A 23415-nucleotide genomic window follows, 5' to 3' on the forward strand; every position below is an offset into this window, starting at 1 on the left:
TTACAAAGCCGGACGATCTCGCGGGTCCCCGGTACGTAGCCCCTCCTCGACTCGAGTTGTCCGCTCGGGTACACAGTCTAGAACAAATACCCAGGTTACGAACCTAGAATAACTTGACTTCATGCCGGATCCCTAGTAGGAACGCTTATTTGCATCATGTTGCATTTGACTTAGGGGATTCAACACAGGGGTTGGGTCCGTCTAGGACTAGCAACCTGAAATGGAAAGACCTTCATGTTGCATCCTATTTGTTTCCGTGCATTTATTTGTCTCGGACATGCATGCTGCCTGACTTTGGAGTATTTGAAAAATATAAACAAAAAAAAATAATAAAAAAATAACAGTGTATAGGGCTAATTTTCTACTTTGAAAAATAGCAATGTCCAATTACTGTCAAAACTCTGCCGAAATTTTGCGATAATAAAAAGGGAAAATGTTTTGTCTTCAATAATTTGCTTTACTAAGAAAAAGAAAAAAACAAAAAGATAGAAAATAGTCTTTTATTTTTGGAAAGTTGTTTGTTGAAAAGGAAAGAATTTTGTTCTAAAATAATTCGGTTAATTTGACCGAACTACGCGGGTCTGATTCTCACCGGATGTGAGATACGTAGGCAAACCTCATCGGTTCCGGCCCCAATTTTTAAAAAAATCCAAAAAAAATATATTTCACTTTAGTTCTTTCTTTATAAATTTTTCCTTAGAAAATATATAAAAAAAAGAAACAAAAAAAATAATATAGAAGTTTTCTTAAACTCAAATAAAAATAGTCTCCTTCTTTCTGAAGTCTTTCATGTGAAATAATGTAATAAGAATTAAAAATCAGCAATAAAAATCCAAAAAAAAAATACTATTTGCTTTCTAGTCTCTCTTTTGTAAAATGTTGTTTTTTTAAAAATAAAATATATTTGAAAAATTGAATTTTAAAATGTTAGGATTTTTTTTTAGAAGTGCTTTTGTAAATAAATAAAACTCAGAATTCCACATCATTTTCTTAAAAGTCCCTCTTTCAAAATTTAAGAGGCAACATCATATACATTCTTTCTTCCGTAGAAAAGGTAAAACAAACGAAAAAAAAATCAACCAAACATATTTTCTTTTTTAATAAATTTCCAGAATTCAAGTCAAAAGCAAATAAATTTTTTAGAAGTCTTTCTTTAAAAAATAAAACAAAAATCAAAATAAACAAAATTTTCTTTCTTCTTTTAAAGTATTTCTTTCAAAAAAAAATTGAATAAGTAAATAAACAAAGAGTAGTCAAATCTTTTGAGCCCTATGCTAAATGAGCACTTGCTTCTTTATTTTTATACTTGTTAGTTTCGAACTACGTAATGATCTGATTCACGTAGGCATCGTGATACGTAGGCAATCCTCATCGGATCCGGTCGCATTTCTTTTACTGCAAAATAAAAAATATATAATAATAAAAAAAAGGGAAAAAACTAATAAAGAGGAAAAATGCCGGAATGACGCATGCTCTCGTAGCAAACATGTAGTAATCCACTTAACTGTATAGGTGCATCATGGCCAACGTGAGATTAACTACCTGTTATTCGCTGCAAATTAACCGTGCGTTTGTCGTTGAGTATCCAGGGTTTTGAAAAGACGGTTGGTTTGGTGAAAGTCTGGCCTCGCACTCATACTTCACGAGGTCAAGGAGAAGTGTTCAACTACCTGTTGTTAGGACCAGAAGCAGTACTCACACTTACTTCACCAGGTCAAAAGGAAGTGTGGAAATGTCTTCAGAAATTCCATTGCAAACAATCCCTGTTTCCGAGGAGAGCACGATCTCAGCCGTCCTCACACCTGAGTCCGCAACTGCGGAGGAAAATAGAATCCTACGGCTCCGCATGTTGGAAATGCTGGACGACTGGAATAATGGGAAAGAGCCGCCAAGTGTCATCCCCGGATTCCCTGAATTATTCTCCAGGTCAAGTGGGACTTCTAATGTCCCCATAAATTATCCTGCTACCCCATTCGGGTACCCAGCCACCTCAGCCTTCTCTGCTGGATCGCCTTCTGACCCTCATCCCCGAATGTCAGCCACCGATGCAAGCATGAACATCTTTACTGCATCGCCTTGCCCGATTACGGCACAGCCTGCCACGTACAAGCCAAGCTTTGACTCATCCTCTTTTACATTCCAAGCACCATCGTTCTCAATGGAACCAACTAGATTCGCTACCAGCACTAATCCTCTACCGCCTCAGTGTGAGCTTGCACCCGGGCAGGATCAGAGCCCCAGAATTGCATAACTAAATGAGATTGCCAAGAGAATGAGAAGCCTTGAACAAAGTTTGAAAAATATGCAAGGATTGAACGGACAGAAGAGCGTCTCTTACGCCGACCTATGCATGTTCCCTCACGTGTGTCGCACCTCCTTTTCGCCGCGCCCGCGGGGCGCGTGGGGAGTTTTCTCCAATTGAAGGACAGTCGAAACGGGATTTGTTTATTTGTTTTAGAGTCGCCACCTGGGAATTTTAAGGCGTCCCAAGTCACCAATTATAATCCCTGAATCGAGGAGAATATGACTCTGTTTATTATTCTGCGAACCAGAAATCCTGAGTAAGGAATTCTGTTAATCCAGAAGAAGGTGTTAGGCATTTCCGAATTCCGTGGTTCTAGCACGGTCGCTTAACTTTTTTATTATTGGCTTAATTACCTTGATTTTATTAAATACATTTATGTTACATGTTTTTACTACCGCTTATTGATGACCCTTCTTTGAATCGAATTACGCGTACGTATATTCGTGCTAAAAAAATTGCGGACTTGTGTCACGCGTACGTGTACACAATAACTTTTTATAATATTTTTATTAAGCAATCATTTTTTTTTTTCGAAATTGTGTTGAATCAAGAATATTTGTTTTTTTTTCTTGAATAATGAACCGTACATCTCGGGTTTTTATTGATTTAACGCCTTTGAAAACTCCCCATATTATATATTCGTTCGAAACTGTGCGTACGCATGATCCGAATTTTTACTTTTAAAAATATAACCAGGGTACGCGAACGTATCCCTAATTGTGCAAAATATTTGTAATGGTTTAGGGATTTTCCATAAATTGTTTATATATTCATATATTTCTTTTATGTAAAAATCATGAGAAAACTCCTATTTAGAAGCCTATAAATTCTTTGAAAAGAATTCGCAATCTATTAAAGGTTATTCATCGATTATGATTTCCCCATATAGGTTATATTCATTCCAACTTTTCAAATTCAAAGAACAGAATAAAAATATGATTAATACTATTTTTAAACAAATATGACATATATATATATATATGTGCCAAAGAATAAATTGCATATGATACTGAAAATAAATGATTCATAAAGGAAGGAAATATTTTTCGAGAATTTTCATTATTTACTTAATGCAAATTCTAATTTCTAATTATCATTGATGTAAAGTGTGGCAATTTATGCTTGTACATCTCTTTTCATTATCATATATTCGTTTTTAATCTAATAGGCCCAATTATTTGGTCACTTTGTTTTATGAAGGTAGATAAGCATCGAATTTATAGGAAGGGAATTATTATACAAGTTAATTCAACAAAGTTACCTTACATGCAACCTAACTGTTTGGCGTAAACATTCATAACGTTTTAACATCATGACGAGCTATACCAACTTACTTTACTCATATGATTATACCTGTCATCATACCATATAATAACTTATATCAATCTAAACAAAATCATATTTGTTACAAGATATTCTACTAATGTAACTTCTTCATCTTCACATTTAACTAATGGTATTATGGGATGTAATCAATGGCCCATTTTTATACCTTACTCCCTGTTTTGAAAATTCACATATACCTATACCAATGAGATTTCGAAATGGCCAACATTATTACAAAGCTTTATATGAATTTCAAAATAAGACAATTTAACTCATGCTATCAAAATTGAATTCACTACTGATTAACTAACATAAAGGTGAAATTAAAACTAATGAACTTGGACAATTGGAAAATAGCATTTCAATTCAAACTTCGTTGATGAGTCATGTCGAATCTCTTTCCAACTTAAAATTTAAAAGACATGTACCTGGAAATGGAGGTAGAAGAAGTAAGTTTCAACAGTTGCAGCAGTAACAAAAACAGCGAAATACCAGTATTCCCACAGATTTGAGCAATAATAAGATCCGAAGAAAACAGATGCACAGTACAGTTATTTTTAAACTGGACACTTCAGATGTTAACTGAATCAATGGAACCAAGTAAGGTTGAACAGATTCAACAAAAGAACAACATTTCAGATTTCAGTTTCTTTTCAGTTTCAAATTCCTATTTTTCTGATTTTTTCTGTTTCTGCTGCTGTATCTGTGTGTGAGTGTGTATGTGAGTGTTTTGTTTTCTGTTTCCTTTCTTTCTATCTTCTCAGATTTCTGTTTTTCTCTCAAAATCTGCCCTTTTCAGATTTTTCTCCTCTAAAAATCTCTCTTCCAGTCTGCCTTAAGGTCTCTCTTTGTCTTAAAAACTTCTCCCTGAAAACTGATCCTAAAATCTGTTTGTTTTCCCAATTTCACACTCTCTTTTCCTTTTAAAACTCTTAAAGACTGCCCTCTTAGAATTCCTTCAAAACTCTCCTCAAAAATTCTCTCTCTGTCTTGAAAACTGATAAAAACTACTGCCTTTAAGGTCTGTCCAGCTCCTGTATTTATACAGGGCTGGTTCTATATCAATTAGTATTTGAGGGACCCTTTATCCCTTTAACAACCAGAAAGTTTCCATTGAAACTTCTTTTTAATACTTTATGTGGTCCTAACATGATTTTCAGCAGCCCCATTATCTCTTGTTCCCCCTTTATTACTTAAATATAGCCATTAACATTGCATTATAATACACTAGCACTAACACCCTGTTTTTTACTGTTTCATTCCCAGAAGTGCCCCTGAAATCCTGATGTTATTACTGAAAAATCAGAACCTACAGCAAAACAAATTCTAAAATCTGTACAAACTTAGTTATCTTTCTGATTTACAGCTAAAACCAATCCTATTAACCTCCTAACACAATTGTATTTGACCAACTTTTGTAAACTTGAATTCAAACTGGACATTACAGCAATATTATACTGAATTCAGAACTAACATCATAACAACATATTACTGAAATTATCATAACAATTCAGACTGGATTAATCACTGAACCAAAATCAGACACATACAGGATCATTGCCAATACTGACAATGCCCTGAAACTTTAATATTCAGACAATAACATATATACAACACTTATTTTGACAGATTCATATAAACCAGGATGATTTAACTGATGATTATCTACAATATCTGTCAACAAACAGTACATAATAATAGAAAACAGGTTGTTTCAATCAGTATTATTATGAATGAGAATTCATAATATAACTAATCGACGAACTTGATCGAGTCGATTACATACATTGTAACTAAGCACAATCAACAGAAACAATTCACGTTTAAAATCAGGTAGACGGGTAGGAGACAGTATGACATTGTAACTAAGCACAATCAACAGAAACAATTCACGTTTAAAATCAGGTAGACGGGTAGGAGACAGTATGATAATAAAAGATGGGAAAATTACACAGACTAAAACAAACACAAAAATACATGTATAATACACAAAATAAATAGAAAAAATACCTTTGAATCTTCAATTTTATTCCGACTCGAACTCAACTTGGACTTCGGATTTTTTGTTTGAAATCAAACTGACCTTAGTCGAAGTATTTTCCACTGAAAATACTTCGACTAAGGTCGATTAAACCTCAATCTTCATTTAATATGCACGGAATCCAAAAGTTTGGTATTTTTTAGGGTTTCAGGTTCTTGGATCTTAAATCCGAACATTTCAGGGCAGATTCGAAGGGAACCAAACATGATACAAGGGTGAGGGTAGCCTAGGGGTCATTTGGTGTTAATTTGAAACGGATCTGAGTTTGTTCTTGTTTGGTCCGAATCTTCAAAAGAAGATTCGAGAAGTACAAAGCTGATTCGAACTAAACTAACTTCAGATCCATAACAAGGGTTGTTAGGGGAAGCCATGGTGTTAATTTGGGGCTGATTAGTTTAGATCAGGTTTTCAGGCCAACCTTCGATTTAAGATTCGAAGAGTTGGGGCCTGATTCGAAGGAAACTAAGGTCGGATTCGTGTAGGGGAGGTTCAGGAGGTCCTAGGGTGTTAAGCTGGTGACCGACGGCGTTGATGCCGCCGGGTTTCAGGCGGTGGAATCCTAGGGCGGCTAGGGTTAGGAGTGGGGGTTTGGGACGATGATGAACAGTGTAGGAAGGGGGGGTGTTCGGTTAGGGGCCGGGGTAAGGTTTGGGATTTATATAGAGGTGGGGTGGATTGGTATCGTCCGTTGGATCAAGTAGAATGGATGGCTAGGATCTTTTCACTTAACCAAACGATGTCGTTTGGTTTAAGTTGGGGACGGGTTAAACCGGGGCAGTGGGTCGGGTAATGATCACGGGTTAGGGTGATGAGATCTCAGCCGTTGGATGAATTGAATCCGACGGCCCTTGATGAAGGGTGATGAAACGTCGTCGTTTCGATTTGTTTGAATTGGACCGGACATGGGGCTGTTGGGATTGGGCTGTGAAGGGAATTAATTTGGTTGGGCCTGGATTTAAATCCAGGTCCGATTTTTATGTATATGTATTATTATTATTTCATTTTTTCATTTTTTCTAATTTAAATTTCTAATTGTAATTATAAAACAATTTTACCTTCACAAAAATATATTAATTACTCTATAACAATTATTTAACACATAGACAAAAACATCAATCACACAGTGAAACATTTAAAATAAAACCAATGCATATTTTTGTGATTTTATTTAAATTATCTCTTATAATTAAATCCTATATTCATGCAATATGTATTTTATTTTATTTTTTCATTTTATTATGACAATGTAAACACTTACGGACATAACACAAGTATTTAACACCACGCAAATTCAAAAATTACACAGTAAAAGAAATTTATTTTATTTTTTGATTTATTTTGGAGTAGTTTTTCGTAAAAGCAAAAATCACGTGCTCACAACGTGCACCTGCCAGCAGGTTTCAAGACCCCAAAGTTCGAGAAATACGATGGGCACGGTGACCCCATTGCACATCTTAAAAAATACTGCAATCAATTGCGGGGAGCCGGCGGAAAAGAAGAACTGCTAATGGCATATTTTGGAGGAAGTTTGGTGGGAGTCGCTTCAGAATGGTATATGGACCAGGACATATCTCGCTAGCATATATGGGATGATCTTGCCAGAGACTTCGTAGGGCAGTTTCAATATAATATTGACATCGCACCAGACAGAAATGCCTTGTCAAACTTAAAGAAGAAACCCTCGGAAAGTTTCAGAGAATACACCATCAAATGGCGTGAGCAAGCGTCAAGGGTAAAACCTTCCATGGACGAGATAGAGATGGTCACTACTTTTCTCCAGGCTCAAGAGTCCGACTATTTCCAAAACATGATGTCGGCCATGGGAAAGCCTTTCGCAGAAGCGATTAAGATTGGAGAGATGGTGGAGAACGGTTTGAAAACGGGAAGAATTTTGAGTCAGGCAGCCATAAGGGCAACCTCCCAAGCCGTCCAAAGCGGGTCTGGAGGAATGGCAAGAGGGAAGAAAAAAGTGGAAACATCCATGGCAGTGTCAGAGGTGGGAGAATATCATAATCCCGGGCTTTGTTCTTCGGAAAGAACCTCGCAACATTATTTCCCCCACCAAAATGCGACCTACGCTCCTCAGCCCTACATGGTCATGAGCACCCAGCCTTGTATCCAGCGGACACAACCAGTCAATCGGGGGCAGGCCCCACATCCTAGGAATCAGCCTCCTCACCGAAACCACTACAATCCTCGACCTCCTCAAAATAATTTCCGTCCTCGGGAACCACCCAGGAGACCCAACTACACACCAATCGGTGAACCCTATTCCACCTATTCCCTAAGCTTGTCCAAATGAATTTGTTGCAGCCCATACCACCGAACGGGCAGAACCCGGGATCACCATCATATCAGCGGGGTGTCAGATATGCATACCATTCAGGGGTAGAAGGGCACGACACCAACGACTGTTGGACATTGAAACAAGCTGTGGAGAATCTGTTAGACCAAGGGAAGATTGTGTTGAGAGACGAGGATATCCAAAATGTGACCAATAATCCGCTGCCCGCCCACAACAACGGGCCGATAGTTGGGATGATTTATGAAGACGAGGAAGTTGATCCGGCACTTAAAGCCATAATTGCTATTGCTGATACAGGAAAAGGACCCAGGGTAACTCCGGAGCAAGAAAAAGGAATAAGCGATGTATTCAAGCAGGCCTCCATTGTATGGGGGACGATCAAACCACCTTGGCCGAACGAGCCAGTGTTTGTCGGACGCATACCACAGGAGCCGAAATACAACAAAGAGGGAGATGATAAGGTGTCCCCGCTCGATGAGAGTGAGGAAATATGTGAGGCGACAAAGGAAAAGCTATGCGAAATACACATGGTCCTGCCAGGAGAGGGCTCTAGCACCGTTGAAGTATCGTACATGGGACCAAGCACCAAGCTTCAAAACTAGAAGGCTACGCCATTCTTGATCAAACGGAAGTCCTAATGAACCTGTCTTGCCACTTTCTCTGCATCACGAGTAACCCCAGAGGGTGACTCAGATGTTTTTCTTCAGTTTCATGTTTTTAATTTCCTGAATGTCAACCTTTTTCCTTATCTTCCCCAAAATGCCAAGAAATGAAATCATGCTTGATTACTCACTTTCTTCTTCTATGTTTTCTTTTGTGTTCTCTTCAATTCTGATAAATGCAGCTTTAAATAACATGACATGTTTGCGGACTTCATGCCCGGATCACGAGAACTCCGATCAGACTTCAAATAATGAGTCAAAATTTGAGATATAAAGAATTTGAAAAGTAGGAACAACTAAAGAAAATTGGTTCATGGTTTGGAAAATGTCCGTCACTGAAGCAGCGTTTGAGAGCAGTAAATGGGTTTAGACCCGTACAGAATGATAACCTTAATAACTGCGGTTTGTCACGAGCAATTGTACCCAGAAAGAATGGTCCATACGTCATTGAAAAACGTTACCAAATGGAGCATTTGTATCTGGGCGACGTCGAAAGAAACGACGTCAGCCTTGCTTGGAAAGCAGGTGCAGTGATATGTCTAAATCACTCTGGCGATATCTTTGCACAGTTTGAGATGACGAAGGCTTTCATTCTCGCTACCCAAACACTATTAACCCTTTGCAAACCCATTTGAGCAGGTTACTCTTATTTGATTACCCTCTTTGGAACCTGAAAATATTATTGAAAAAAAATGAATGAAAAAAAAAGAAGAAGAAAGAATTGGAAGAATGAGGAAATATATATATATAAAAAAAAAGAACATTATGAACTACGTCTTCCAAAAAAAAAACAAAAGAACATTATGAACTACGTCTGACTTGATTCCGAAAGGATACGTAGGCAACCTCTCCTTAGGGGTTCAGTCACACCAAAACAAAAATCCAAAGTCCCCCAAAAGTGAAACTGGGGCAGAAGTTATAACAATTCAGCAATAATCCCACCCAAAAGGTTCCAAAGTTGTAGTTCAATCCAAATTCTTTTCACCCCAAACCTTTTTCAAGTCCTTCTGATCAATCAGCAAAGCATTTCAAAATAGGAAGATGGAATTATTTGGGTCCGATACAACAAAATGAGGAGAATAAAAATAAGAGAGTCTTGTCGGTGAAAACCTTTGGGCACCGTGAGGCGATGCGAGAAGAGAAATTGAAAATGAGAGAGCTTGTTTAGTAAAAACTCGCAAAGAGTACTAGCAGGCGATAGTAAGAAGAGAAATGAGAGAGGTCGACTAGCGAAAACCCGCAAAGGGCGTTGTCGGCCAAAAAAGATGATTCCACCTCAGAAAGTCCTGGCAAGGTTCCCGGGTTTTGAAAAACAAAATAGATCTGTTTTGATTCATGAGTAAATGCAAGTTCTCGGAGGTCGGGAATCCGGTCCAAAAGGCATGTCATGTCAGTTTGAAACTGGCATACACTCCAGATAAGTCCTTCTTTTCTCCCCGAAAGGGGCGTTTCTCTTTAAACTCATGTGTTCTCCTTTACATAGTTTTCTTTGAGTTCTTTTTTATCTAACTCTTAATTCCGTAATAATCGCAAAGAAATGTGGCAGGACCGGTTTTACAGGGCTCCGTTTGGCAAGAGTCAAATAAAATGTACGACCTCAGTGGCACGTCAGTCCCATCCCGACTGACCATGGTAGTTGATTTGCTTCCAAAACCGACAAATCCCCACAGGGTATCCCTTGTTACAAATCCCCCATGGAGTCTCCCCTTGTACAATTCCCCAAAGAAGTCCACCCCAGCACATCCCCATCAAGTTTGCTACAAAAAAAAAATCCTCACAGAGTTCGCATTGGACAAATCCCCACGGAGTTTCTCTTGTACAAATCCCCACAGAGTCTCCCTGATAAAATCCCCACCAAAATCCCCAAGCAGAACGGGACGGAAAAACCAAAGCCTTATAAGGCAACTCATCACAAAATCTGGAAACGCAAGTCTGAGTAGTCCAAAGGGTTTCGCATGTAAATCTAATCAATGGCAGAGTTTCTCAACAAGAATTAGGCTAAGACAAAGCAATTGGAACGGTCAAGGCCCCCAAAACCAACCGCCATTCTCAAACTGACAATGTTTTCTTTGTGTAGGAAATTGAGACAGGTGCGACCCAAAGCAGCCATGCATGAAGCTGGTGTAGCCCAAAAGAAATGGAGCACACAAGCATTGAAACAGCCTTGCAGCAGGAAAACGACCAATGGTAAGTTTCCCCATAATTCTTTCGTGCATTTCTGATAAATAAAAAGAGAGAAAGGGGAGAACTAAAGGAAGGAAAGAAGACAAAGAATAAAAAATGAACATCTCAAAAGAAAAACAAATCATGATAGCATAGGACCTCGTTCCTCAACTATCCCGGTATAAACCCCGGATCTCCCTGGCATAACCCAAGGAGCTTTTTTTTATCCAAATTCCCGGCATAACCCGATGAATCTTTTCGGCATAACCCGATAAATTTTTCGGCATAACCCGATGAATCTTCCCGGCATAACCCGATGAATCCCCTCGGCATAACCCGATGAATCTTCCCGGCATAACCCGATGAATCCCCTCGGCATAACCCGACGAATCTTTTCCGATAAATCTTCCCGGCATAATCCAATGAATCTTTTCGGCATAACCCGATAAACCTTCCCGGTATAACCCGATGAATCTTCCCGGCATAACCCGATGAATCTTTCCGGCATAACCCGATGAATCTTTTCGGCACAATCCGATAAATCTTCCCGGCATAACCCGATGAATCTTCCCGGCATAACCCGATGAATCTTTTCGGCATAACCCGATAAATTTTTCGGCATAACCCGATAAACCCTCCCGGTATAACTCGATGAATCTTCCCGGTATAACCCGATGAATCTTCCCGGCATAACCCGATGAATCCCCTCGGCATAACCCAATGAATTTTTCGGTATAACCCGATAAACCTTCCTGGTATAACCCGATGAAGCCTCCCGGCATAACCCAATGAATCTTCCCGGCATAACCCGATGAATCCCCTCGGCATAACCCGATGAATCTTCCCGGCATAACCCGATGAATCCCCTCGGCATAACCCGACGAATCTTTTTCGATAAATCTTCCCGGCATAACCCGATGAATCTTTTCGGCATAACCCGATGAATTTTTCGGTATAACCCGATAAACCTTCCCGGTATAACCCGATGAATCTTCCCGGCATAACCCGATTAATCTTCCCGGCATAACCCGATGAATCCTCCCGGCATAACTCGATGAATCTTTTCGGCATAACCCGAGAACTTTTTCCTTCAATCAGCGTTAGGGTTTTAAACCCTAAACTGAATTTTTCCATACAATCAGCATTAGGGTTTTAAACCCTAAACTGAACTTTTTCCTTTAGTCAGCATCAGGGTTTTAAACCCTAAACTGAACTTTTTCCATTCAGCCAGCATTAGGGTTTTAAACCCTAAACTGAGCTTTTTCCTTTAGTCAGCATTAGGGTTTTAAACCCTAAACTGAATTTTTTTTCCTTTCAGCCAGCATTAGGGTTTTAAACCCTAAACTGAGCTTTTTCCATGCATGTCAGCATTAGGGTTTTAAACCCTAAACTGAACTCTTTCCTTTAGTCAGCATTAGGGTTTTAAACCCTGAACTGAACTTTTTCCTTTAATCAGCATTAGGGTTTTAAACCCTAAACTGAACTTTTCCCCAGTTGGTCAGTATTAGAGTTTCAACTCTAAACTGAACCTTTCCCCAGCTAGTCGATATTAGGGCTCCAACCTTGAACTGAGTATGCATATCCTCTTTCATCAATTTTATGAACTTCCTGGCGAATAATTCACGAAATTTTCCTAGTGAAACTGGGGCAGAAAATTTTGTTCATTTGTTTTTCCCGCAGGTCTGACCTCGAGCCACACGGATCGAAACGACCCACAAGATGAGTCTCAACTCAGAATCTAAGAAGAAAAAGAAAAAAGATGTCCCGAGACACCGAAGAAAATGGAAGGCGGATCGCTCCAAGATTTGATCAAGGTCCCGAGTTCTACCAACCCCGTCATACTCAGTATCGCAGAAATAAATAGGCGCCTCCAACTTGCAAGCATCAAGATTCAGATCGGAGTCTACAAGCAGAATCAGCTAAGACCCAAGATCAGGTCGCAAAAGAATCATAGATAGGAATCTTGTAACTAGTAGTTGACATGCATATAAGTGTTTAGTTTAGTTTCAATTTTACTTTGGTTGTAATAAGGCGGTCAGTGACGCAGCAGTGACAACAGCAACAGCAGTAACAGCAAGCATTGCAATCCCATGGTAGTCCCAGCTGCCAAAATTTCTGTGAGCACGTGATTTTTGTTTCACGCGACAATCCCTCCAAAAGAAATAAAAAAATAATAACAATTGGTCCTGCTGTACAATTTTTGGATTTTTACATGGCACTGTGTTAATTATTTACGATTTTTGCCCATTTTATTTTATTAAAACAAAATACAAAAAATGTATGTGTCATGCGTAATTTAAACCGTAATCCGGTTGTTAAATAGAAAATCATAAATAGGCATCTTTGTTCGTGATTTTTGTTTTGTTTGATTTTACCTGTTTTAAATATTTTGATATATGTGTGCAAATAATTGTATTAAGTGTTTATTTAATTTTAATTTGATTTACTTAGGTTTTGTTATAAAATAAAAAAAATAATAAAAGAGAAAATGCAAAATTGGGTTTGAAAATCAGTTTGGGCTGATTTTCAATTTAGTTCAAAGCCCAAACAAACTCAGCCCAAACCCCATGTAAACCCGGTCCAGATCAGCTGACCTCAGGAGGCGTTCCAAACGACGCCGTTTTGATCCAATCTGATCTGGGCCGTTGATCTCAGATTGATCAACGGCCAAGATCTCTCACCCCAAACCCACTAACAGACCCGACCCGTCTCACCCGGACCGACCCCAACCCTTTACCCTTGAAACGACGCCGTTCCCTGTTAGTCGAAGGATCCTGGCCCTTCATCACATCTCATCTAACGGCCAGGATCCACCTACCCACTAACTATATAAACTCATAACATTACCCTGCCCCCCCCCTATCCGAACCCCAGCCTTCATCGTCTTCAACCCCAAACCCTAGAGCCGCCTCTGTACACCTTCACCATGAAAGCCGGCGGCATGAACGCCGATGACCTTCACCTTAACACCCTAAAACCACCTTGACACCCTGAACATGGATCTGTAGTCTGTTTAGTTCGAATCATCCTCTAGGTCCTCGAATCTTCATTTGAAGATTCGAGCAAAACTCGATCTACACCGATCTGCCCTAGATTCATACCAGACAATCACCGGACCCCCCTCGTGACCAAACCATGCTTGGTTTGGTCCGAATCTAACCTTGGAAGCCCAAATCCCAAATCTACCATCCACGAACCCTAGAAGCCCCAAGCCTAGTCCGTGCCTGTTTAAGCCAAGAGATTAGGGTCTAATGGACCTTAATCGAAGTGTTTCTCATCCGAGAAACACTTCGTTTAAAGTCCGTTCAACCTTAAGAAAGGTCTGTTCGAATCCAAGTAAGATTTTGATTTTTCGGGGTTTAAGGTAAGTTTTGCTTTTCTTTTCTTATTTCTGTTAGTCCATGTGATTGATTAAAGGTCTGTTCATGTTTTGTTTTAATTTGTGTCTTTGAATTTTTTTTATCAACTGTTGTTTGTCCACTTTACCTGAACCTTTGTGTTTGTTTGAATCCCTCTCCTATTCTGATAATGCGTATATATGTATGTGTTGTTCAATTAACTGAACCTCAAATTTGAACCGATTAACTGACTCCTCAAGTACAATTCTGTTTGGTCAGTACAATTCAAATCATGTGTCGATACTGTTAAATGTCTGATTTTTGGCTACGATTGTGTATGTTATGATTAGTATAGTCGAGTCGACAAATGTCGTCAATTAATTTCAATAGTTCAAATGTTAACAATTGAACCTATTGCCTGCTGCAACTTTGTTTGAATCAAAGTAAGAATCAAGTGTGGTCACTTATAGTTGCTGTATTTGAATCTGAAAGTAAAAGGGTAGATGGTTAATTGTAATCTGAATTGATGGCATGTGCATAAAGGTCCTGTTTGAATTAAAATAGTTTGACAGCATATGCTCTCAGACTACATTCTGCTGCCCATACTCTACTTTAGCCTCAGAAATAATAAACATTACTTAAAGTGAGTCTGCCAGGGAATATCATGGTTTTTTTTTTGTTCATACTTAATTAGCTAAGTGGAATCTGAAAATGTGAAGGCACATGGGAGGGGTGTTGTGATATTCTAAACAGGCTGTTAAAGGTTTGATTTTAGGCTTATAAAAGGCAGACTGCCATCAGTTTTAAAAAGAGAAGGAGAAGACATCTGATATTAGAGAGGCAGACAGAAGAGAAGGGGATAGAGGGACAGATTTTGATATATACACACACACAGACAGAAATAGGGAGGGAGAAACATAACATAGAAAAGGGACTGCATTTACATCTTGATCTTGATTTTCACTGGTCTGGATTTTCTTGTTTCATATTGTTTTTCTTCTGGGTCTTGATCGAGGTTACTGGTTGTGTGGTAGCATTAGTTCACTTCTGGATGTGTTCTGCCTAAATTCTGGTTCCACACTACTGGGAAATTGTTTCATTTTGCCATTTTTCCATCGGCTCTAACTGCATCTTACACTGGGATTTGTGCTATTGGTTACCTGCTGTTACTGCTGCTGCATTTGTTGCCATTGTTACTCTGTTGACTTCCCTTTTTCTTCAATTGTCAAACATTTCCAGGTACACAACTTCTGAAACCATATGTTGTAGAAAGTTTGAAGTTTGAACCAGAAATAAAGAAACGAAAGTCTGTTTACTTTATAATGCTCGTGATCAAAACAGGTTGAATGTTAGTCTTAGCCTGTATTTGTTTTAAACTGTAAACTGCAAATACTCTGTATAAATCAATATACATTCTAAGTTGAGACGAACAATTAGATAACATTTGCTTGTTAGATCAGATGTGTTTTGATGCATACAACCGTTAGTTTTGTTTCAGTTGTGACATCATAACATAGGATCTTAGCAAGCATGCGTATGTATTTTTGCCTAGATCTCTGAACTATCGAATCTGCTACATTCAGTTTCATTTGACTTCAAGATAAGTGTACCCCAAACTAATTCCCATGCAGCGTTACGTTAACAGGGTGATAATGTACGCCAACCCTTTTGTTAGATCACTTGTTTCTACATAGTTTTGATATGGGCTTCAATATAGATTCATTGTTTCGGAATAATGCGATGACTTTCGAGGAAAACTAATAGGCATTCTCAAATCCAATTAATAGTAGTTTTTCTTAATAAGTAGCCGATTTCATTTATCAAGCCTAATTATAAAGTTCAAATTTAAGGTTTGTTTAATGTTAAACTTAGTATGAGTTATTTGTTGCTTGCAATCTCTCCTATCAAATTAACAAAGCTTATTCACTCTTTGAAGACGAGGCATGAAATAATTCTCACCTCATAAACAACCAATCAGGCAATCAAGCAAAATTCGGATTCGTCACATATAGTAGAGATTTAGTATGTTAGTTTGCTTAAACAAGTAAGTTTGGTATTTTCTCTTTTATTTTTTAGAGACAAATGTAATAGAAATGTAGTCGCTTCAGGATATCCTTTTTCTAAAATAATGAGACGAGCCTCGTCAAGTAAGAATGCGAATTGCGGGGCCCTCAATAACTAACCATAATAAATATTTAGAATCCAGGACAGGCCGTTTAGTGAATCTCACGGCCTTATCCAAAAATAATAACGCGTTAGACTTTTTTTTTAGGCACGGTTTAATCAAATTATATTCTTAAACACGGGTGCACATTGATGTGACCCAAATTCAAATCTCAACGGAGTCAAAATGTGTCGACGACCACGGGTGCATTGATTGTGACGTGGTTCGAGATGCATTTTCACAACGTTGCAATTCTATAAAAATAAATGATAATAATAAAAGCGGTTTAAACTTAATAAAAGCACATAAGTCACAATATGTATTTAAATCAGATATTTAGCCATTATAAAAATTTAAGCGACCGTGCTAGAACCACGGGATTCGAGGGTGCCTAACACCTTCCCTCGGGTCAACAGAATTCCTTACTCAGAATTTCTGATTCGCAGACTTCACTTGGAAAAGTCGAAAATTTCCTCGATTTGGGATTCAAGATAAACCGGTGACTTGGGACACCAAAAGCCAAACCTTTCCCAAGTGGCGACTCTGAATTAAATAAATAATCCCATTTCGAATATTGTTACTTAAATTGGAAAAACTCCCCTCGCGCATTCTACCCTTCGGGGCGGGGCGCGCAAAAAGGAGGTGTGACATGTCCAAGATAGGCTTCGGAATGAATCAACAACTCCGGTTAAAATTGAAGAAGATTTAGATAATCTTGAACAACTTGAAGCGGGTAAGACTATCTTATTTCTTCTATTACTTTACTTGTGTTTAATGTATACTTATGTTATGTTTCTTTAGATTATTTTTAAACTAATTTATTCTATTACTATCTTATTCTACAGACTTGATTAATACCGGAAGAGAGCCTTGCATCGTCGACATATAAAAGGTACGAGTTCGTGGCATGTTAAAAGTTTTCTTAAGCCTTCTAATAAATTGAACCAAACTGCTGCATTAAGCCTTCTTTGTTGGATTGTTTTGTTCTACCACCAAGCAGTCAAGCTGCTGCATTAGGCTGCTGCACAGGCTGCCCAACTTGACATGATACACATTTACTGATTCTCTCATTTTTGACAAGTGTAGTATTGCAGAACTTGAAAGTGTGCCAGGTTGAGGATTTCAGTTCCAGACTTCCAGTGTGCCAGATGTGCCAGAACTTAAGGTTGCTGCATTAAGGAATTCTGGTTGAGGATTTCAGTTCATTAGTGATTAAACAGCTATTTGGGAGTTTAGTTAATTTTGTTTTATTCTGAAGATTGTGTTTTGTTTATGGACATGTTGAACTGTTGAATTATTACCTTCTCTTGAACTGTTAGCTATGCTTCTGCTCTTGTGTTTCTTCCATTTTGGTTCGTAAAAGAATCTGGATTGAATGAGAATGATCAGTAGAACTTGAAATTCTTTTGCTATGCTTTTGCAAAGTACCACACTTAATCAGTTATTGCAGGGACTTATGTAGTTGTGTTATGCTTCTGCTATGCTTCTGCTCTTGTAATTGTTAGCTATGCTTCAACTGGGAAATGAATTTGTGCAATATTATGTACCTTTATGGGTTGCAAGTACAATGAGACTGTCAGCTTTAACCAGTTACAATACTATACTATTAGACATTAGTAACATATTTATTAATTGGAATGAAGCCAAAAGTAAAATCTTGAGGTACTGTAATTTATAGTCATTTATTTGCTATTTTTGTTCTTTTAAATGCTATTGTATTATGTAACATCCATTATCCATATACAATTATACACACTCCTTAATAATACGTACAATCCGATCCGAAAATCCGATCACCAAACCGATCCGAAATTTAAAAATCCGATCCAATCCAATATAATTCGGATCGGATTCGGATTGCAATTTTTGGAATCCGAAATCCGAAATTTCAATCCGAAATATGCTATGCTAAATCCGATCCGATCCATGCACAGCCCTAACCGTAATACTAAAAAATTTCCTTTATTAGTGCTCGACGCTGCTAACATCGTAATGCGATCATTAGTAACGAAATTGTGATTTAGTTGAAATCACGGTACCGATGGGTATTATGCTTGCTCATTTTTCTAACCTTGATTTCTCTCCCACAAACTAAAAGGATAAATTTCCGGCAACCGCTTTCGACTGCCCAACAGTTGATGTTAGAAATTACCTGATACATGCATTAGTCGGAAATGCTGGCACCATAATAACCCAGATAGCACCATGATGATTTATGACACATGTTCCCTTTATCCAACTCATTCAACAATCCTTTAGTTATATATCACCCTAATTAGTTGAACAGGAAGCAGAAAGTATGCTGGCGTAAAAAAAGAAAACCAACATCCACGTTACAATTGAGTATTATCCTTGCAACATCAATTTCTGAACTGCAGCATCTAAACCAAAGACAGTCAAACTCAATAGCGTTAATTAACCACATACTTCAGAAATTGGAGGGTGAAGGGAACTTCTGTTTCTTCAAGCCCGACACTAAGCTTTTGAAAAATCCTACTGGCTAAGAGAATCCAATGAGACCACAAGAAACATCGATCAAACAAAGAAAAAACAGTCAAGTCATCAAATGTCTCATCTCAAGTCTCTTCCAACTTTTCATTTACCTGGGGGAAATGTGAAATGAAGAGAGCAGAGCACCCAAACAGAAACACGGGTTTCCATGGAAATAGCGTTCGAGGTTAATAGATGATAGACCATAGTTGTTAGTCAAAAGCTGTAATAAGATCATATTTGCAATCCACCAAATTAAAACAAGAGATAACATTCGGAGATGGCAAGCCATCACCATTAAAAACTAAGATCTGTATTTCATATTGTACAGCTTACAAGCCAACTAAGTTCACATAATTACACCTGACAAGTAAAAATGATTTTTCATCACATCTAGCCCACCGCAGAAAAAGAGAAGCTATTTTAGTGCCACAACTACTAGTCTTCAAAAAACTTAAGGCACCATAAACTTGCATGCAAATCTATCAAAAACTAGAAAGTTAAAGGGCTTGGGGGAGGGGGGAGGGGGACAATCCACCTTCAAGCCTTCAAAAGAAGTGTGTGTTAACAACATTATTCAGATGTTGGCTAAGAGATCCTGCTAGGCACACTACCTGAAACAGTTAACTGGGCAGATGGCATGTAAACTCGAGATACATGCCAGCTATAACCAAAACAAGTCAAATATAATTCGTTGAAGATTAATTCTAGCCAGAGCACCACAGAAATCTAGGAAGCCAAAAAGCTCAAAATCTATAAGATAACTTGAAATAGATACCAGATTAGTTCTAGGCAGCAAGCACTAGATCTCTAGGGAGCAAAAAACAGATGCCTAAGTGAATTACCAAGCCAAGTTAGCTGTAAGTGGTCGAAGGAAGAACAGTTCTAGGCTACAGCAACATATAGATCTATAGGAAGTCAAAAAGCTCAGAGTCTACCTTGTCAAGACCAGAAAGATGAACTCACTAAATAAAAATACGAGCCTGAGTAACAAACATCTAAAGAAACCAAACTTACAAAAGATACATAAAAGAACTCCAAAAGAGAAGGTTCTAGCTAATTCATAGTTCATAAAGAAGAAAATCTCTAAACTAAGACAAATCATGAGATTTAACTATGGGTCTCAGGTCCCACAATAGTAAGTAGGAACAAACTAGGGTTCTGCCAATCTTCTAGATGTTGTCTGCTTGCTAGCGATCCCATATCTACTCAACTCTGAGCCAAAGATCATTACCAAGAGCCTGAATGCAACTCCTAGGAAATGCTTAAGATAATCTACCTGGCATAGGGATGGTAACGGCCGCTGCCACTATAGCCTGCCCTACTTCCGTATAAACCTCCTGGTCCACCATAACCAGCGCCAGGGCCAGAATCATAACCAGCACCCGAGCCAGCCCCACCATAACCCCCATAACTAGCTCCACGGCCATATGCCATTAGTCCACTGCCACCATATCCACCAGCACCTCCACCAAACCCACCAGCATAAGAGCCATAGCGACTAGAATAGCCGAGTGAGGGATCTCCACGGTAACCACCAAATTCACCACCGCCAAAGTCTCCATATCTACCACCATATTCACCACCACCATATCCATAGTCACCAAACCTACCACCCATACCTCCAGAAGACCTATAAGAAGCAGGGCCAAAACCGCCACTGCCAAAACTGCTGTATGAATTGCCAAAGCCTCCATAACTATCACTGTATCCACGTCCCCTAGACTCACTACCATAGCCATGACCAGATGATGCTGGGTTTGAGGGTTTCTTAGGTTCTGCCTTCTTGATCTCAACCTACAATAAAGAAGCAAGTTAACCTAGAAAATCACCTATGCAGTAGCCTGACACAGCTAAGCCCTGAAATATACACACTAAATGAATCCTACAAACTTTAAACTACCACACATGAGAGACATGGTGTGAAAATCTGAAGAAATAATACTGAAATGTGCAGCATAAAACCAAAGAGAAATCTTGGCCATTCACTATTTGAAAGATAGTTACATCCCAGTACATCTGACATCTTGGACAACCATTGGACAAAACTAACCTGGGTACCCAACATATCAATCATATTTCCCTCGGACAGCACATTATCAACTACTAGCTCATTGTCGAACACAATAAATCCAAACCCTCGAGACCGCTTAGACACATGGTCCCTTATGATCTCACAATCAACCACCTTCCCATACTTGGAGAAGAAGCCCTTGAATTCGTCTAACCACGAAGAGAAAAAAGAACAATTAAATACTTGAGAAAACTGAAAAATTCAGCACAACTGTATGATAAAGCACATGGAGTTTAAAACAATTAATAAAAAGAAAGCGAAGCCATTTGTCACCTTCATTCATAGAAGTAGGAATGCCACCAACAAAAATCTTCTTAGTCTTGAAGTCCTTCGATTCAGCAGATCCTTTCGGAATGGTTCTTTTAATCTCAACCTTACCAAGAGTAATCTCATAAGTCTCAAAGCCAAAATGCTTGCCACCATTCATCACGTTTATACTAAAAAACAATGCTTTGAGAATATGGTTTCTACTAGAAATTCTTACAATACCATGAATACTATAACTTTAGTTACAAATATACGACCAAGCAAAAAACTATATGTGGAGAATATGGTTTCTACTAGAAATCACACAACATCGGGAATACTATGAACTTTGGTTACAAATTTACAATACCAACCAAGCTCATAATCTCAAAAAGAATTCATGACTTGCTATTATGCTATAAACAGATGGTTTGTTAGGAACGAACACAAAAAGGAGAACTTCTCATGGCATTCATAAATAAAAATTGTAGTTGTCCTTTCTCTCCAATCCTATTTGATTGTATAACGACTATGCTTAGTCCCAACAAGCTTGGGTCGGTTATATGAATCCTTATTGCCCATGTTTATCCATTTAAGGTTAAAGTCATGTCATCATCACACCAAATAAAAATAAAAGTGAAGAATAAGGCATATTAAAAGTTATATATAAATCATTGATAATGTAAAAATACTCCTAGAAAAGCAACAGGGAAGGATTATACATAAACATGCCACTTATTGAGAAGGATTTATAGATGAAATCGAAAAAGGGAAGCTAAAGAACTCACTTGTTTGTCATTGATAATATGGGTTTCAGCAATAACATTGTCAACGACAGTGGGATCAGAGTAAGTTATGAACCCAAAACCTCTAGGTCTACCAGTATGCCTGTCCTTCATAATCACCGAGTCTATTATTTCCCCATACTTCTCAAAGTACTTCACAAATTGTTCTACAAAACCCCAAACAAAATCATCCCAAAATTAGAGATGAACAGTTAGAAACTTAGAATTACCCTACCAGCAAGAAACAATAAATAAGAGTTTAGGTTATACTTTTTTTTATAAGGTAACAGTTTAAGAGTTTAGGTTATATACACCGTCACTGTAAGCATATTTAGTGTAAGCAATTTTTACATCATCAGGTAACCTTTACATGTTGTAAAGGTAACATGTCTTATTTTCAAATTACAAATCCCAGGAGACTCACTTGTAATATTCTTTTCCAGTAATGGTGTATATAAATTATACTTTCAATTTATGTGAATCTATTTTCTTGTTTGTCCGTGCCAAACAGAATGACTACTTTCTATATTTGGAAACAATTTACCTTTATAATGATTTATAGCCACACAAAATATATGTGTTTCATTTTACACCACAAGTTAAAAGGTCTTAGCATCTTTTTTTCTTAAACTTCATGTCCAATCAAATAGATTCACATAAATTGAAATGGAGGGAGTAATACACAAATTTCAGCTCATCGCCAACAATGAACTAAATTAAATACATAAATAAGTAGCAGATGAAAAACTAACCTAAAGTAGTCTCTTTCGCTAGACCTCCAATGAAGATTTTTCTGTTTACATACAGACAGTAGAACAACAACAACAAAAACTAATTAATACCCATAAGAATTCATATGGACAATTAACTTTTTAAAGAGCAGCAAAACCCTAAAATAGATATGGAGACAATACCCGGGGCTAGCTCCATCGCCGAAGTCGCTCTTTCGTGAACCCATTGTTAAAAGATTTTGGATTTGTTAAGCAATTAGATCTCAGAGAAAGTTGGAAAGAGAGCTAGGGTTTGCGAATGAGTTGGTCGAAACACAAACCACAAAAAGGAGAGAGAGAATAGATTTTGTGGTGGTTTTATATATAGACAGAAGTGCGGATAGTCTACGCTTTCCTCTTTAGTTTTGGAGCAAAGTACACAAGGTTTTCAAGTCGGTTTTGAAAATGTATGGGCCTGATTGCTTGGTCCTAATGTTTTATTTGGGCTTTAGATTAAAAGTCGGTGTAAAAATTTGGGCAAAGATCACTTTTATCCCGCGGCCGAAATTATTTACATCTCATGATCAATAAAATATATAAAATTTATATATTTTTTGGATATAACATACAGGAAAAAAACAAATTTCACTGAGATGTAAATCCATTTTCACCTTTGCATATATGGTCAGACCTCTCTATAACAGCCTTGTTTGTTCCGAATATTTTTGGATGTTATAGCGAAGTGTTGTTATATAGAAGATATATTACAATGTAACATGAAAATTGGTTCAGTAAAAGCTTGGCTT

General features: G+C 38.0%; 1 protein-coding gene and 1 long non-coding RNA gene across 2 annotated transcripts; one reads left to right on the top strand and one right to left on the bottom strand.

The window, feature by feature from the left end:
• The first annotated feature begins 16967 nt into the window (after positions 1 to 16967).
• LOC142162606 (uncharacterized) lies at positions 16968 to 17730 on the top strand. The gene is made up of 3 exons (XR_012693833.1): positions 16968 to 17037; positions 17150 to 17196; positions 17391 to 17730. It is a non-coding gene; the product is annotated as an uncharacterized LOC142162606 (long non-coding RNA).
• Positions 17731 to 19736: 2006 nt separating this feature from the next.
• On the bottom strand, positions 19737 to 23000 carry LOC107808160 (heterogeneous nuclear ribonucleoprotein 1). The gene is made up of 6 exons (XM_016632655.2): positions 22814 to 23000; positions 22652 to 22692; positions 21903 to 22066; positions 21142 to 21241; positions 20848 to 21017; positions 19737 to 20591 (listed from the first exon to the last, which is right to left on the bottom strand). Exons 1-6 carry the CDS (start codon positions 22855 to 22857, stop codon positions 20070 to 20072), a joined length of 1041 nt encoding a protein of 346 aa, XP_016488141.2. The 5' UTR covers positions 22858 to 23000; the 3' UTR covers positions 19737 to 20069.
• Positions 23001 to 23415: the final 415 nt, after the last annotated feature.

This window comes from Nicotiana tabacum, chromosome 8 (genome assembly GCF_000715075.1).
Source record: "Nicotiana tabacum cultivar K326 chromosome 8, ASM71507v2, whole genome shotgun sequence".
Lineage (NCBI taxonomy): Eukaryota > Viridiplantae > Streptophyta > Magnoliopsida > Solanales > Solanaceae > Nicotiana > Nicotiana tabacum.

What these genes read in the sequence shown, in the direction of transcription:
- LOC107808160 (XM_016632655.2), bottom strand. Translation starts at nt 22,857, where the DNA reads ATGGGTTCACGAAAGAGCGACTTCGGCGATGGAGCTAGCCCCGG. An exon ending in TCCTACTTCTATGAATGAAG is followed by an intron (nt 21,018 to 21,141) that starts GTGACAAATGGC and finishes CTTCGTGGTTAG; the next exon opens with ACGAATTCAAGGGCTTCTTC. An exon ending in TTGATATGTTGGGTACCCAG is followed by an intron (nt 20,592 to 20,847) that starts GTTAGTTTTGTC and finishes TCTTTATTGTAG; the next exon opens with GTTGAGATCAAGAAGGCAGA.